Here is a 12,075-nt window from a genome sequence, read left to right as displayed (position 1 = left end):
TTGTTTTAACGAGCTTCGAATAATTCGATTCGATAGGCGATGTCTGTTACGAGTCGAACATTCTCTTTAGCCAATTTCAATTCGATTGCCTCCTGGCTATATGCTTCTTACAAACGTTTCCAAGGAACGTGTTATGGATCATAAGAGAGGAATAAGATGCATTCGTTTTGATAGCGTTTTATAAAGAACCTATATAGAAGATGAGATTGGTCGAGGAACAATTCGGAACGAGAAAAGATTCTGCTTTTCCATGAATTCTTTGGTTTTGCGAGCGCGAAAACGCGCGACAAGCGGCGTGCAATCTCCTCGGAGGCTAATAATACGAGCTGCAAAAGTCTGCTTGGCGAAGACGCGCCCACGCGTCGCAGTTTCTAGTTCGAATCTCGAGATGATTTTAGTATCTCATCGTTCTTCGCCCTAATCGCGCGTCCGAGTTCCATTCCGTTCGCGTTTTCACACTGAAAAAGCGTTTCGCAGTTGGCGTGTTCGACTATCAAATTAATCGTCTACCTTTTCTTTCGATTTGTTAAAAAGGAATTATTGTTATATTTATGAATAGAAATCGTTTGATAATATTAACATTTTTAATAGATTTTTCGATGTATAGTTGGTCGTTTGCGAAAAGTTGAGGTATATTCGTTCCCCTTGGAACTGGTGAATTTCGATCGGTGGTGATGTTTCTATAGTTCATCGAGGCGGCTATTGCGCTATTGACTATCGTTCGTGAAAGTTGTTCGAGAGCGCACCAATACGGAGAAGTCGGGAAAGGACACCCCTGCGAAAGAAAAGGCAGGGCTACCAACAAGCATTTGCGTAAACGGGTACGAAAATGCATTTCTTCGCGTTCGCTTTGTAGCTGATCTGTATCGACTATAATATCGGATTATTAAGAAAACGCTGCTATTGCTTTTCACAATCGACTACGTTGCGGGTATTTTCTTCTCTTGTTTCTGAAAATGTTAAGTATAAGAAAAGCAAATGACCGTGAAAGTCTAAAACGTTAAAGCGACTTGTAACTTTTTCCTCCCGGGGCATCGATCAGTCCGTTCGAGAGACGAGGTTGGATGATTCATAAAAATAATTGATTTCAAAATTAGTTGCGCATTCCGCGCGATAAATCTTCCTCTGACAGGCTCGTTGCCAACGTTGCCAACGTTGCCAACGTTGCCCACACTTGAACCAAAAAGACCACGTTCGTTAATGACTGTTCAAAAAATCTAACGTTCGCGAAGTAAATTATGGTTTCTCGTCGTCGTCCGTTTCGTTCTGTGTCGTTTCCATGAAATTCTCATCTATCACGTTCCACCTAGAAATCCGGCGTGGTGCACGATCTCGACGTTCACACCGAGATAAATCTCAGTTCCGTGAAAATCTCGTGGAGGGTTAATAATCGAGAAGTGGTGTGGAGTGGGGGAAAGCGGAGAAAAGTGGGAATTCGCGGTGCGGTGCGGTGCGGTGGCAGGAGTGGGAGGATCAGGGGCGCGAAAATCACTACAGAGAAATCAAGTCGCTCCAGTTTTGCTAATAAGGCCGCCGTCGCTAATTGCTTACCGTCACGGCAGCTGGTCCCTTATCGTGTGAAAGTAATCGTCACAGCTCTCGATAACGAAGATCGTGGAAGAGCGCATTGCCGAAGATAGATTCTCAGGTTTCTCTTTTCTACGGTTACTTACACGCGTGTAATCGCTACCCCTCGTGAAAGAGAAACTCTTCCCATTGTATGGCACGAGCGTAAACGCGCGTGCGCTACCGGAAGCTTACACGTGTACTTCCTACTTACTGTTTACTACTTACTACTTACTACTTACTATTTACTACTTACTATCTACTACCTACTACGTATTACAGTTCGGTGCGTGAAACACCATGTGCGTCCGACGAGCGCACGATGCTCCTTACAACGAGAGTGTAGCTCTCCGCGACAGATTTGGCAGACGTTCGAGTACCGGTTAACTTTAACGCTTTCCCTGCTTTTTTTACCAGAAATATTTTTCAACCTGGTCCCGTTATCAAGCATTATTTCGGCAAATAATTGTCAAAAATCAGCGAGTAAAAACGCTATCACTGACTCGGCAAATCTCGCATTTTACTGTTAAAATTAGTTTTTCTATTTATCATTTTATACGTAGCTAATATATATATGTATCGTAAAAAGTAAACATTGGAATTCTGTTCCTTTTAAACGATATTGTGATTATAGAAAGAAGTAAAAGAAGAAAGGTGAAAGCTTTTAGGCGTAAAAAGAGCGTAAATTCGTAGCGTAATTCTTTTTAATTAACTGCAGTGCCAAGACAAATTAAAGCGGTATATCTTGAATAATTGGCATCGAAACACGTTAGAATACGTGAGTTGTCCTTTAAATCTTAAACATTTACGTCGCACAGACGTCGCCCATACACTTTCCACTCTATGTTAATAGACTTTTCCTTGTTTCTGTTGCAGCCTGAGCGAATGTTACTTCGCGGGCAAGGGCGCGGCCTTGGTTTTACCTCCGAACGAAAGGGCCAGACCTTCGAGAAAGGTTTCCGCAGCAGGATGCGACATTCAACAGCACCTGCAATCTATGTTTTATCTGCTCAGACCGGAGGAAACCCTCAAAATGGTGAGTTACGAGATCTTACAAGATACAACCGTGTCTAGTTGCGAAGAAAGTTTTCTTTACAGCGAAAGATGGTTTCTTAGTTTACTAAGAATAAAGCATATACATCTGGTTGTGACGTTCGTTCGAACACTTACGATTCGTAAACGTAGATTACGCGAACAAGCGTACACGTATATAGTTCGTCTGCAGCGGTTTATGTAACGTTGAAAGTTGTTTCGCGTATCTTTAGCTCGAAACATTATTGGAAATTCTTTGGCATTCTCCTTGCAACGGTACGATGAAAAAATCGCTACAAGGTAAAAACAAAGATAAAAACGGGCTTGCATGCATCGATTATGTGCATACGATCGATCGAGTACCGGCCATGACATTTTACGCGGACAAAAGCTCAAGGATAGAATCTATTTTATTTGAAACGTGCGTTGCAATCGATATCTCGAGACCGCGAATTGTCTGCCAATTCCGGGATCTTGAAATTGACGGCAGAGGTTTGTTTAGATGTTCTGGCGCGCGGTTTCAACCATGTTTCTTGTCAACAGGCGCAAGATATGTTCACGATTGACATTTATCTCCAATTTAATGACTAGACTGCGCATTTGTACGCATTCCTACATTTTTATGGATATACTTGAAGAAAGGGAATTTACGTAGAAATTTGTTTCATCTACCAAATATTATTATAACGAATACACTCTATTTTGAATATTTTATATAGGCATCTTTGCAAAAGTTTCTTTTTTATTAGATCTAGCAAAAAATGCATAAAATTCCGGTAATTTCGATATTATTTTTCCGAAATTTCTCATCACCTTGCTTTCTTTCCAATTATTTATCTATTTTTGCTTAAGATATACAAAAAGCATTTCTCTCGTCAAAGACGAGCTGATGGTCGAGTATCTTTGAACGCATTTTCCATCGGAGAAATTGGAAACGAGCGTCTCGTCTAAAATTATCATGCTTCGCTATGTCGTTTACGTTGCCACTGCAGAAAGTTCAGAACTTGTGTGAACAACCGACAGGTAATAGCACCGTGACGTCAGGCAATCCTAACGAGAGCAAACCAGCGATCGGTGGTTGCGAAATCTCTGACCAACGCGTAGCTTTCTACGTTCGGAATGAAAAGTGGTCACTGTTGTTTCGGAAAAACGTAGCTGCCTCGGTGCGATTGGAAAGTTAAAGACCGACCGATGTTGATCGTTACACGATTTCGATTTATTTAAATGTTAGTTTTGGAATACGAATAAACGTACGTTCATCGGAATTGGAAGCAATGTAAACGATATAAGTAACCATTTCGTCCCTTTTACGCGAAAACCACGAATATGCAAATTTTCACTTTTACGGCAACGAAGTATCGATATCTTTTTTCTTTCGTCCTTAATTATATGAATTAAAGCAAGGAAGCGTGGGATGAGAAAGGTGACATTTCGCGTATTGAACGTACACAAGCATTCGCCACCAAAGATCGACGAAACGGACTTTAACGCCGATATCAGTTCGCGAAGCGCGCGCACGAGGAAGTCTGGCTCGATGATAAGAAACTGGTCGCGTAAGTCTTTTGAAACGACAAACACGTCTCGAGTCGTTTGCCGAGCGGAAGCGGTCGTTTCTCATCGGCCGCGACCTCAATGTGTCGCGTTCGCCGACGACCCGCGCATGTGGGTCGCCTTTAGCCCACTTCGCGATAGTTCCAACGACACCAGCGACTCGTACCGATCCCACGTGGAAGATTCCAGGTCGTCACGCGTGTGTCGCGTGTTGGATGCGACGGTGACAGTACTTTTTGAATTAGAGCGACAACTCTCAATGCCGTTGACCCTATGTCTGATCATACGTCGAATTAGATTGGTGATTCTATTTCATTCGATTCTTTTAACTCCTCCCCCCGCCCCCTCCAATCTCTTTGTAATCACTTTAAGAAAAATTCGATTTCACCGTTTAAACTGTCTTGAATTCTAAATAAAAGCTAAAAGAAATGATCGAGCATGGTTCGTATTCCCTTTGTCCAGACGAGATCACGTATTTTTAATACGATAGCACAATGCGAAAAAAAAAAAGAAACGAAAAGGCTTGTATCGAGTGCAGAAACGCGAATTTCACGTCGTCCTTGACACGGGTCTACTCCGGCAGGGATGCAAACTGGCCTCTAGAAAAATAAGCTTCGACGAACCTCGACCCAGTTCAAACTTGTTACATCGCCGACAAGGAGCAGAATAGCGTCTTCTGCGGATCGTCTGCTGTGTTTCAATAATAACCTTCGATCTGCGTAACGATGGTCCACGATGCTCCTACGGAATGAAATTGAAATAAGAAACGGTTCGATCGTTACTGACAAGATGGTGTTAGCCGCTAAATGATGTTGAAATTCAAATATTTTACGAAATCTGAAATATCGAATGTCGATGCTCCATAGGTATGCACAATTTTTCACTTTTTGGAATTGTACAAATTGAGTAATTTACGTTCAAGCTTAACCCTTTGATCCAACGAATTGGAATATAATATCTTCGGTTACTTTTTCAAGAAAGTCGGTAAACGTGTCCCTTCGTTACTTGCTTCAAATTTTTAATTTACAAATATTTAAAGCAAGTATATTATCATCTTACATCGTCGTACTCGATCGCAAATTAAATTATTTACTCGTACGACTAGTGTAATGTTCAATGAAGTTCTAACCTAAATAGATCAGAGTTTCAACTAGGATTTTGAATTTCTCTTGTATAGGTTGTGTTCCATGTTATTTCAAAAAAAAAAAAAAAAAAAAAAAAGAAAAAAAGAAAAAAAGAAAAACAAGAAACGAAAATGTGGGAAATTAGTTGAAATAATACGTTATTTCGAGTTGTTATTTGTCTGGCTAAGTACTAATGAAAGAAAAGATCGACCGCTATCGGAGAAACACATCCACGTGACAATCAGCTGATCGGTCGTAGCCATTCAACTGCATAGAACCGAGGACCATTTGATCTTGACATTCTCTATAGCTGGCCAAGTTATCGACGTACGAGTCACGAAACAAGCAATGGGAACAGAATGTACGCGTTGGGTACGAGGGAAATATGGTATTAGAATTCTGGACAGAACAAGCATTCACGCTTGTTAAAGCTGTCGGGATTCCTCTGCGAGCGGTTGCGGGACGAGAAACTGGTCCCTACAAGGACAACGAGGTAAGGGGAACGTATGATTCGCCACAGGTCGTTTCGTCCACTGCTTTTCAGCAGGGCCCGTTACTTTTTACGCTCGCAGTTAAACGCACGCATGCAACTTGCCCTCGAGTCGAACCTTTTATGCGGAAAGTGTCAGTGACCTGGCCGACCATTAACCTATTCGCTTGCCCACTTCCGGTGCATTGTGCTACGCTTTTGGTTTTCGTTTATTCGCTGGAATCGGGATTTTCCCTGGTGACGCACGCTTCGACCGATCGTGTTTCGTTTTATTGGCGAAAGAAACTTCCTAAACAATGAAGGTAGTTTTTCGTTCTTACAGGGATTTCAGCGTATGTTTTGTAGATAAAGATACGGCGTGAAATTGGTAAATTGGCTATCCGTTTCGGTAAACGTGGTGGAAATAGCGTAGTAGTTGAGTGAAATTGGATCAACTAACTAAAATAGGTATCAGTTTCCGAGGAAAACGATACATACGTATATGTATAAATTTTCTCTTGTATATTTCGAGAAATGAAATGCTTTTATTGGTCTATATTAGCGTAATTAAATGGTAATACAACGCGGTTACATCGGGTGAATATACACGATGATGTAAACTATCCATATTCTATCGATATACGTTAGCCGCGCAGTAACGTAATATGTAGTACGTTGTCTTGATCGAGCAGAACGAGTTGCCTATAATTAATTAAACGCGGATGAATGGCGATGAGATTGCTTTAGGTCGTCTAGTTAACGGTGAATGTCGTCAGCGATGATTTTAATGTGTCACAGGGATTCGCGATAAACAATGCTTGTGTCATTTGACGTACGATGTCGATTTCATGAACGTTGCGTTTGACTTTTGACAAGGAATTTTTTCCCGATCAGACAATAATGTTCCCTATGTCGTGATTGATCGATTTGATATCATTTATAGTATACTTTGTTTTTTACAAGACAATGATATAAAAAGAGAATTATAAATATGCATTCGTACGGGATACGGGTAGATGTTGGACCGTTCGCGGAGAGACGCGTTTGCGGTGGATCGCGTCAACGAGAGTCGTAAATTCTCGTTACTATTCGACAATCCACGCCACGAATTGGTCGATCTCCTATTTCGTTTAGGATAATGGAGGTGGTTGACTGATCGTAACACTGAGGTAACAGGTTATAATATATACTTTATTCCAACAACTTTGTACATATAAATAGTTAGGCAACTTGCGTACAGACCTATTCTCAGAGGCGTATAAATAGTAAGTTAATACCGATGACTGATCAAGGAACGAAAAACCAGTCAAGACATTGACTGGTCAACGGATGAAAAAGTGGTCGAGAGATGTTGACTCTAAGGCTGACAAACCAGTCAAGTTCGGTGACGATGCTGTCCCAGAGAAAAACTATTGTTGGAGGTCGGTCGCCCCACCATCGGTCGCTTGCGGGTGGAAATGACCGTTGAACATGGGAAAAAGTCGACCTTTCCTGATTTCTTACCTGACTGAGCAATAACCATAAGGAACGTCTCGACTTGAATGTATTTTATAACATTTAATTATGTAAAATACATGTGCTTAGTTTTATGACAGTTCCTTAGGATTATTGCGGTCCGATTAATTATATTTGCACAGCTAGCTAGTGAATGCCTCGAACGTGGGATGGTTTCTTATTTATGTAAAGAGCCACCGGACGTAACAATAGACAGAGATTAAAGTTGTACAGGTATGTCGGGTTTGTCGGATTTGCGCTGGTTTTAGGGGCGCGTTGCGTTTCTTCATTAGGACAAGCCATTGTAGTTGTTCAAAGAGGTTTACATTTACAATGGTATATACAAGTGTTGATTTAACAGGGGCTAACAATTAAACATGATTGTTAGACACTCTTAAAGCGAAGACAATGTTCTTAGGTTCAAACGAATCCACGGTCAACGGGATAACTCTTTGTACAATTGGATATGTTTTGTAACTCAAAGTGACGTTAGCTGTGACGTACGGTATCTTTCAGACTGACTGACCAGACGTTGTGTGTAAACTCTCCAAGGTGATCATAAGAATAAAAGACTGACACGATCACACTTGTCAATTGCGTATTGATCGGGGTTATCGACAAAATTCCAGACGCCGTTACTAGGCCGACTCGCGTAGAGCCGTCGTTGCTCCTGCCCCGGGGCTTGTTTGTTAATACGGCGTGTGTCCCTCGATATTGGTACTTCTACTGTTAAGTAAAACGTTCATCCCGTGACCGTGGCTACGTTCGGTGACCAGTTGTGTCACCTCGACCCCAAGCACACTGTTATAATACTATAATGAACAGCTATAACGAACAGTTTAGACCAAAGTATTGGGAATCTCCCCAAAATTCTCTACATCTCCGACAGGTATCTACGTGTAATCATATTTCAATCTTGATAAGCCAACATCGATCGAAAGTTAACGTTAATTTTACCAAAAGCTTGTAAGTGTCGATAGTAATTTAAAAAAAGGTGGGGAGGGGAGAAGGAAAAATAAACTGAAACGAGTCGTTTCGTCGAGTTTGATAGTTGCGGTGATAAACCACGTGGCAGTCACGGACCAAACAGTGCTCGTGTGATACTTATCGCGTAACATTAGTGGACGTAGTAGTGGCAGGATAAATTGATCGAACCTACGCAACGTCGGAGCGTTCGTCTGGAGCTGAGATGATCGTCCGGAATATCGACGTCAACGTGGTTTTATCGGTAACGCTGACCTTACGAAATCGCGGAAAAGCAGTGTCGCGTGGGCGACGATAATTTATCGCGATAGTTCCGTCCACTGAACGGGAGAACGATTTATAGCCGCAGAAGCGTGTTTTAGATCCGGCCGAACTTGTTCTTTGCTACTGTATCAGCCATGTACCGCGACAGAGTTGAACGAAATTGGACGTCGCGTCGTGTCGCGTCGTGTCGCGTCGTTTCGCGTCGTGTCTCAAAAGCCAAGTTACCATAGGGAGTTGATAGGAACCGAGGAAGATTATATGTATAATGCGGCAGTTAGAAAGCAAGCCAATTTTCCGGATTTTTGTCCATCAGTGGAAAATCCGTAATCATCTATGTTTTTGAAAATGTAATATTTAATTCGAAATTATGGTAGTCTTTCATAGGAGAGCTGTAAAAGGAATTCTCTCGAATGGTAGACGTGGCATAAAATGTACGAAATAAAATTAAACGACACGAGTAAATATCGATAAAATTCTACTTCGAACCGTAAAGGAACATCTATCGAACGTTATCGGAAAATCAGAACAAATCGTATAATTTATATTTACGTTACGTTATGATGAAAATCACCATATAGCTAATCAGCTATAAAAACGCCATTCACGATACTTTTATTTATTTGACCGATGGGAAACGTATTCCTTTTAAACGTATTTTATATTCTTTCGTCAAACAGATTTTCTATTCACGATGAAGCATCTCGTCGGAAGTCAACGAGTCTAATTTCAATGTTCGAACACTCTCTGAACAAAACTGGGCTATCTCGCCACTCGAGCTCTGCTAAAACGGGTTTTACGACCGGCTTCTGGCCACCACCTTTCTTGCTTCTTTTTGCTTCTCGTTCGATTCTTCTTGCCGCGCCCTGTTCAATTTCAAGGCACTGGTCTCGTGAAAATTCTCTTTTCTCGCCCTTCCTTCACTGTCAGAGGCGTCGAGATTGCCTAACGCATAACGCAGTCCACTCGTTCGCACGCATCAAAAATATCTCATAGATGGGACAAAGGATCGTTTAAAAAAGTCTCCTTTCCTGCCACTTTTGCCAAATTTAAATTTACGTAAGATTGTCGTACGAATATTCTGACTATTCGCGATATACTTATTATACAGTTTCTTAATATAGAATATACCTGATTCGTAGCAAATCTCTTCTTTAATTTCTTTCTTCTTTAATGCGATTGATCATTGACGATAGCATAACGTTTGGAGAGCGCCTTTGATCGGTCTAATAAAAAGCTTGAATCTTCTTTTTTATTTTCTAGATTTATACACGATTTTTCTTTTCGCGTTCCTACGAAAAGTAGCTACCGAATGAATAATAGCTTGCCCAGGAAATCAGTGACGTAAAATCGGTCGGTAAAATACAGTAGTCTGTCTCAATACCGTTGGCCGTTTTATTCCGACATAAATCCCGTGAAACGAATTTCTTCGAATCTTTTCGCCTGGACACCAGCCAATGGCCATTAAGCCCAGTCCGCCTATTACGCGATACCGTGACTTTTAAGTAGTTTTTCCGATCTGTACGTCCGGGTATGTCCCGTGAAGTGAACGCACGCATTCGGGCCACGATATACGCACAAGCTGTTGGTCTCAGTGTCTTTGGTACCTGTTCACCTTCGCTCCAACAGGATGCCGTGAATTTGCAAACGCAGGTGTAATTGGCCTGTCCGGCCGATCCTGCGAGTACCCACTTGGACGCGATGATAAGACCCGTGTTTCCGACCACTTTCAAGATTTACGGTACTTTTTGGTGGTGGTTTCTCGTTTTCGCATTGTTTCCAGAGAAGATAAGTTTCCAGAGAAGAATGTATACGAGCGCGAAACGCGTGAAATCGATGCTATGCTAGGTTTTAAATTATGGTACTTTGGTATCGTTAACGAGATTTGTACACTTTGTCGAGAAACATTGAAAGGCAGAACAAAGATGAAACGTGGAGTGATTCGCGAATGTCGTTTAAAATCTTTTGTACAATACGTTCGATATATTTCACCGTATGGATACCGATTTAAAAGGATTTCCGCAACAAAAACTTGTTGCGCGAAGGCGGGAGGTCGTTGGTTAGCGACGATGACAAAGGTTCGAAGCAGGGAAGAAAATTCGCGAACGGCGCGATTACATAAATAAACGATGGTATCGCAGACCCGTTCGTCACGGTTCGCGACGAAGCAACTGGTCCGCGGACTTGAGCGATTCCATTCGCTGACAAAAGCCACGGTTTTGCAACCGAGCCGTGTCAAAATGTGCACGCGGTGCTCTTGATATAATCGCGCTTGCCTAACGTGAGAAAAAATACGGTCTCGTTGCGTAATCGGTGATCCACGCAGCGATTTCGACGAAAGCCTTATTTTTCTTCGGTAATCGCGAAAGAGTACAGAGCTTTCGGGGTTGATAACGGTTTTATGGCTATAGAAATATATTGGTAAATCGTAGAAAGTAATTTATGAGCAGATGTGAGATAAGGTGTCGATAATAAATATGTTGATTCGTAAAGTATCAACGTGTCTGTTAGCTAATTAAAAACTAATTTCAAATGAAAACCTTATCGTTGATTAATTCTATTATTTGTACATTATTTTATCGCATTTTTGATTAAACGAAGATAATACAGGAGCTTGAATAATTTATTCAAAGTTGTAAATAATATTCCACCGTATCCGACTAATGGGCGGTACATCCCTTTTAAAATTTCGCTAAAATCCTCTATCTACTCTCGTTCTTTCAATCGTTAGTCAGTTTTAACGATCCACTTTCCTCTAGGCATCCAGGAAGCGTTCAACGGCGCAAAGTCCAAAATTGAAAGAACGACTTTGATCGAAAAGTTGCAACACAACTAAGATGAAATATTAAAACTCTGACCGATGGAAGCCACGTACCAGTAGGTGCATTCGTTGTCGTCGAGCAACGCTGCTCGTATCTCGTCGACTTATAATTACTCGGGTTTTTACGCAGCGCAGAATCTCGGAGGACACCTGTGCAACTGGAACGAACATTCTCGGACAGTCTGGACCGCATCTCACAGAACTGGCGTTCGTTTCACCGATCTGCTTATTAGCTTGATAAAAACTCGTTAGTCGAGTCGTAGCCCGTCGAGTTTACGTGTGTGTACGTAAAGCTCGAGATAGAAGTCTACTTTAGAACGGGTTGCGCGTTCAGTTAGCGGTGAAATAACACTTATCCGTGTCTGTTTGTTTCCTTTTCACCGGATATGTATCGCGTTTGGTTCGGTCGTTGTTTTATTTTCTTTAAAATAATATATACTAGCACGAGAAAATTTGTGATATTGTTTCAGCGTGCTAATATTTCTGATGGTTTTTCGTAACATTTTGTTAGGATGAAAATTAAATATACCGGAGATAACGATGATTTTCAAAATTAATCTGCTGTTGGAAATCTGGTCAATTCTTGGATGAAGCGAAGAAGCTTAATCGGAAGTCTTAACTTGAACGATAGGTTCTATCGAAATTCCGAACATTCTCTTTTCGCGTAATTAACACCTACCGAGGAACGCGCCATTTTCTCTTCGAAATTTTCTAAAATATCAACCGAACAGGTGTCGTAATTACGAAAATCAAAATCTATTCTGTCGATAAAA

General features: G+C 41.4%; 1 protein-coding gene across 6 annotated transcripts in view; it reads left to right on the top strand.

Annotated features, from left to right (window-relative positions):
* Positions 1-12,075, top strand: part of LOC126865548 (protein phosphatase Slingshot) — a 75,011-nt gene that overhangs the window by 23,159 nt on the left and 39,777 nt on the right. For 5 of the 6 annotated variants that reach the window (XR_007689588.1, XR_007689589.1, XM_050618182.1 and 2 more), the window contains one exon: positions 2,443-2,602. Coding sequence is in view for 4 of the 6 variants with exons in the window: in XM_050618182.1 (XP_050474139.1) it covers positions 2,443-2,602 (160 nt within the window). In the remaining 2 variants the exon portion in view is untranslated. Of the gene's footprint in view, positions 1-561; positions 822-2,442; positions 2,603-12,075 lie in introns of those variants that run through there. The other variant, XM_050618184.1, reaches the window with a different exon arrangement.

This window comes from Bombus huntii, chromosome 5 (genome assembly GCF_024542735.1).
Source record: "Bombus huntii isolate Logan2020A chromosome 5, iyBomHunt1.1, whole genome shotgun sequence".
Classification (NCBI taxonomy): Eukaryota; Metazoa; Arthropoda; class Insecta; order Hymenoptera; family Apidae; genus Bombus; species Bombus huntii.
The sequence above is the reverse complement of the archived record's forward strand: the minus strand, read 5'-3'. Positions and strand labels throughout refer to the sequence as shown.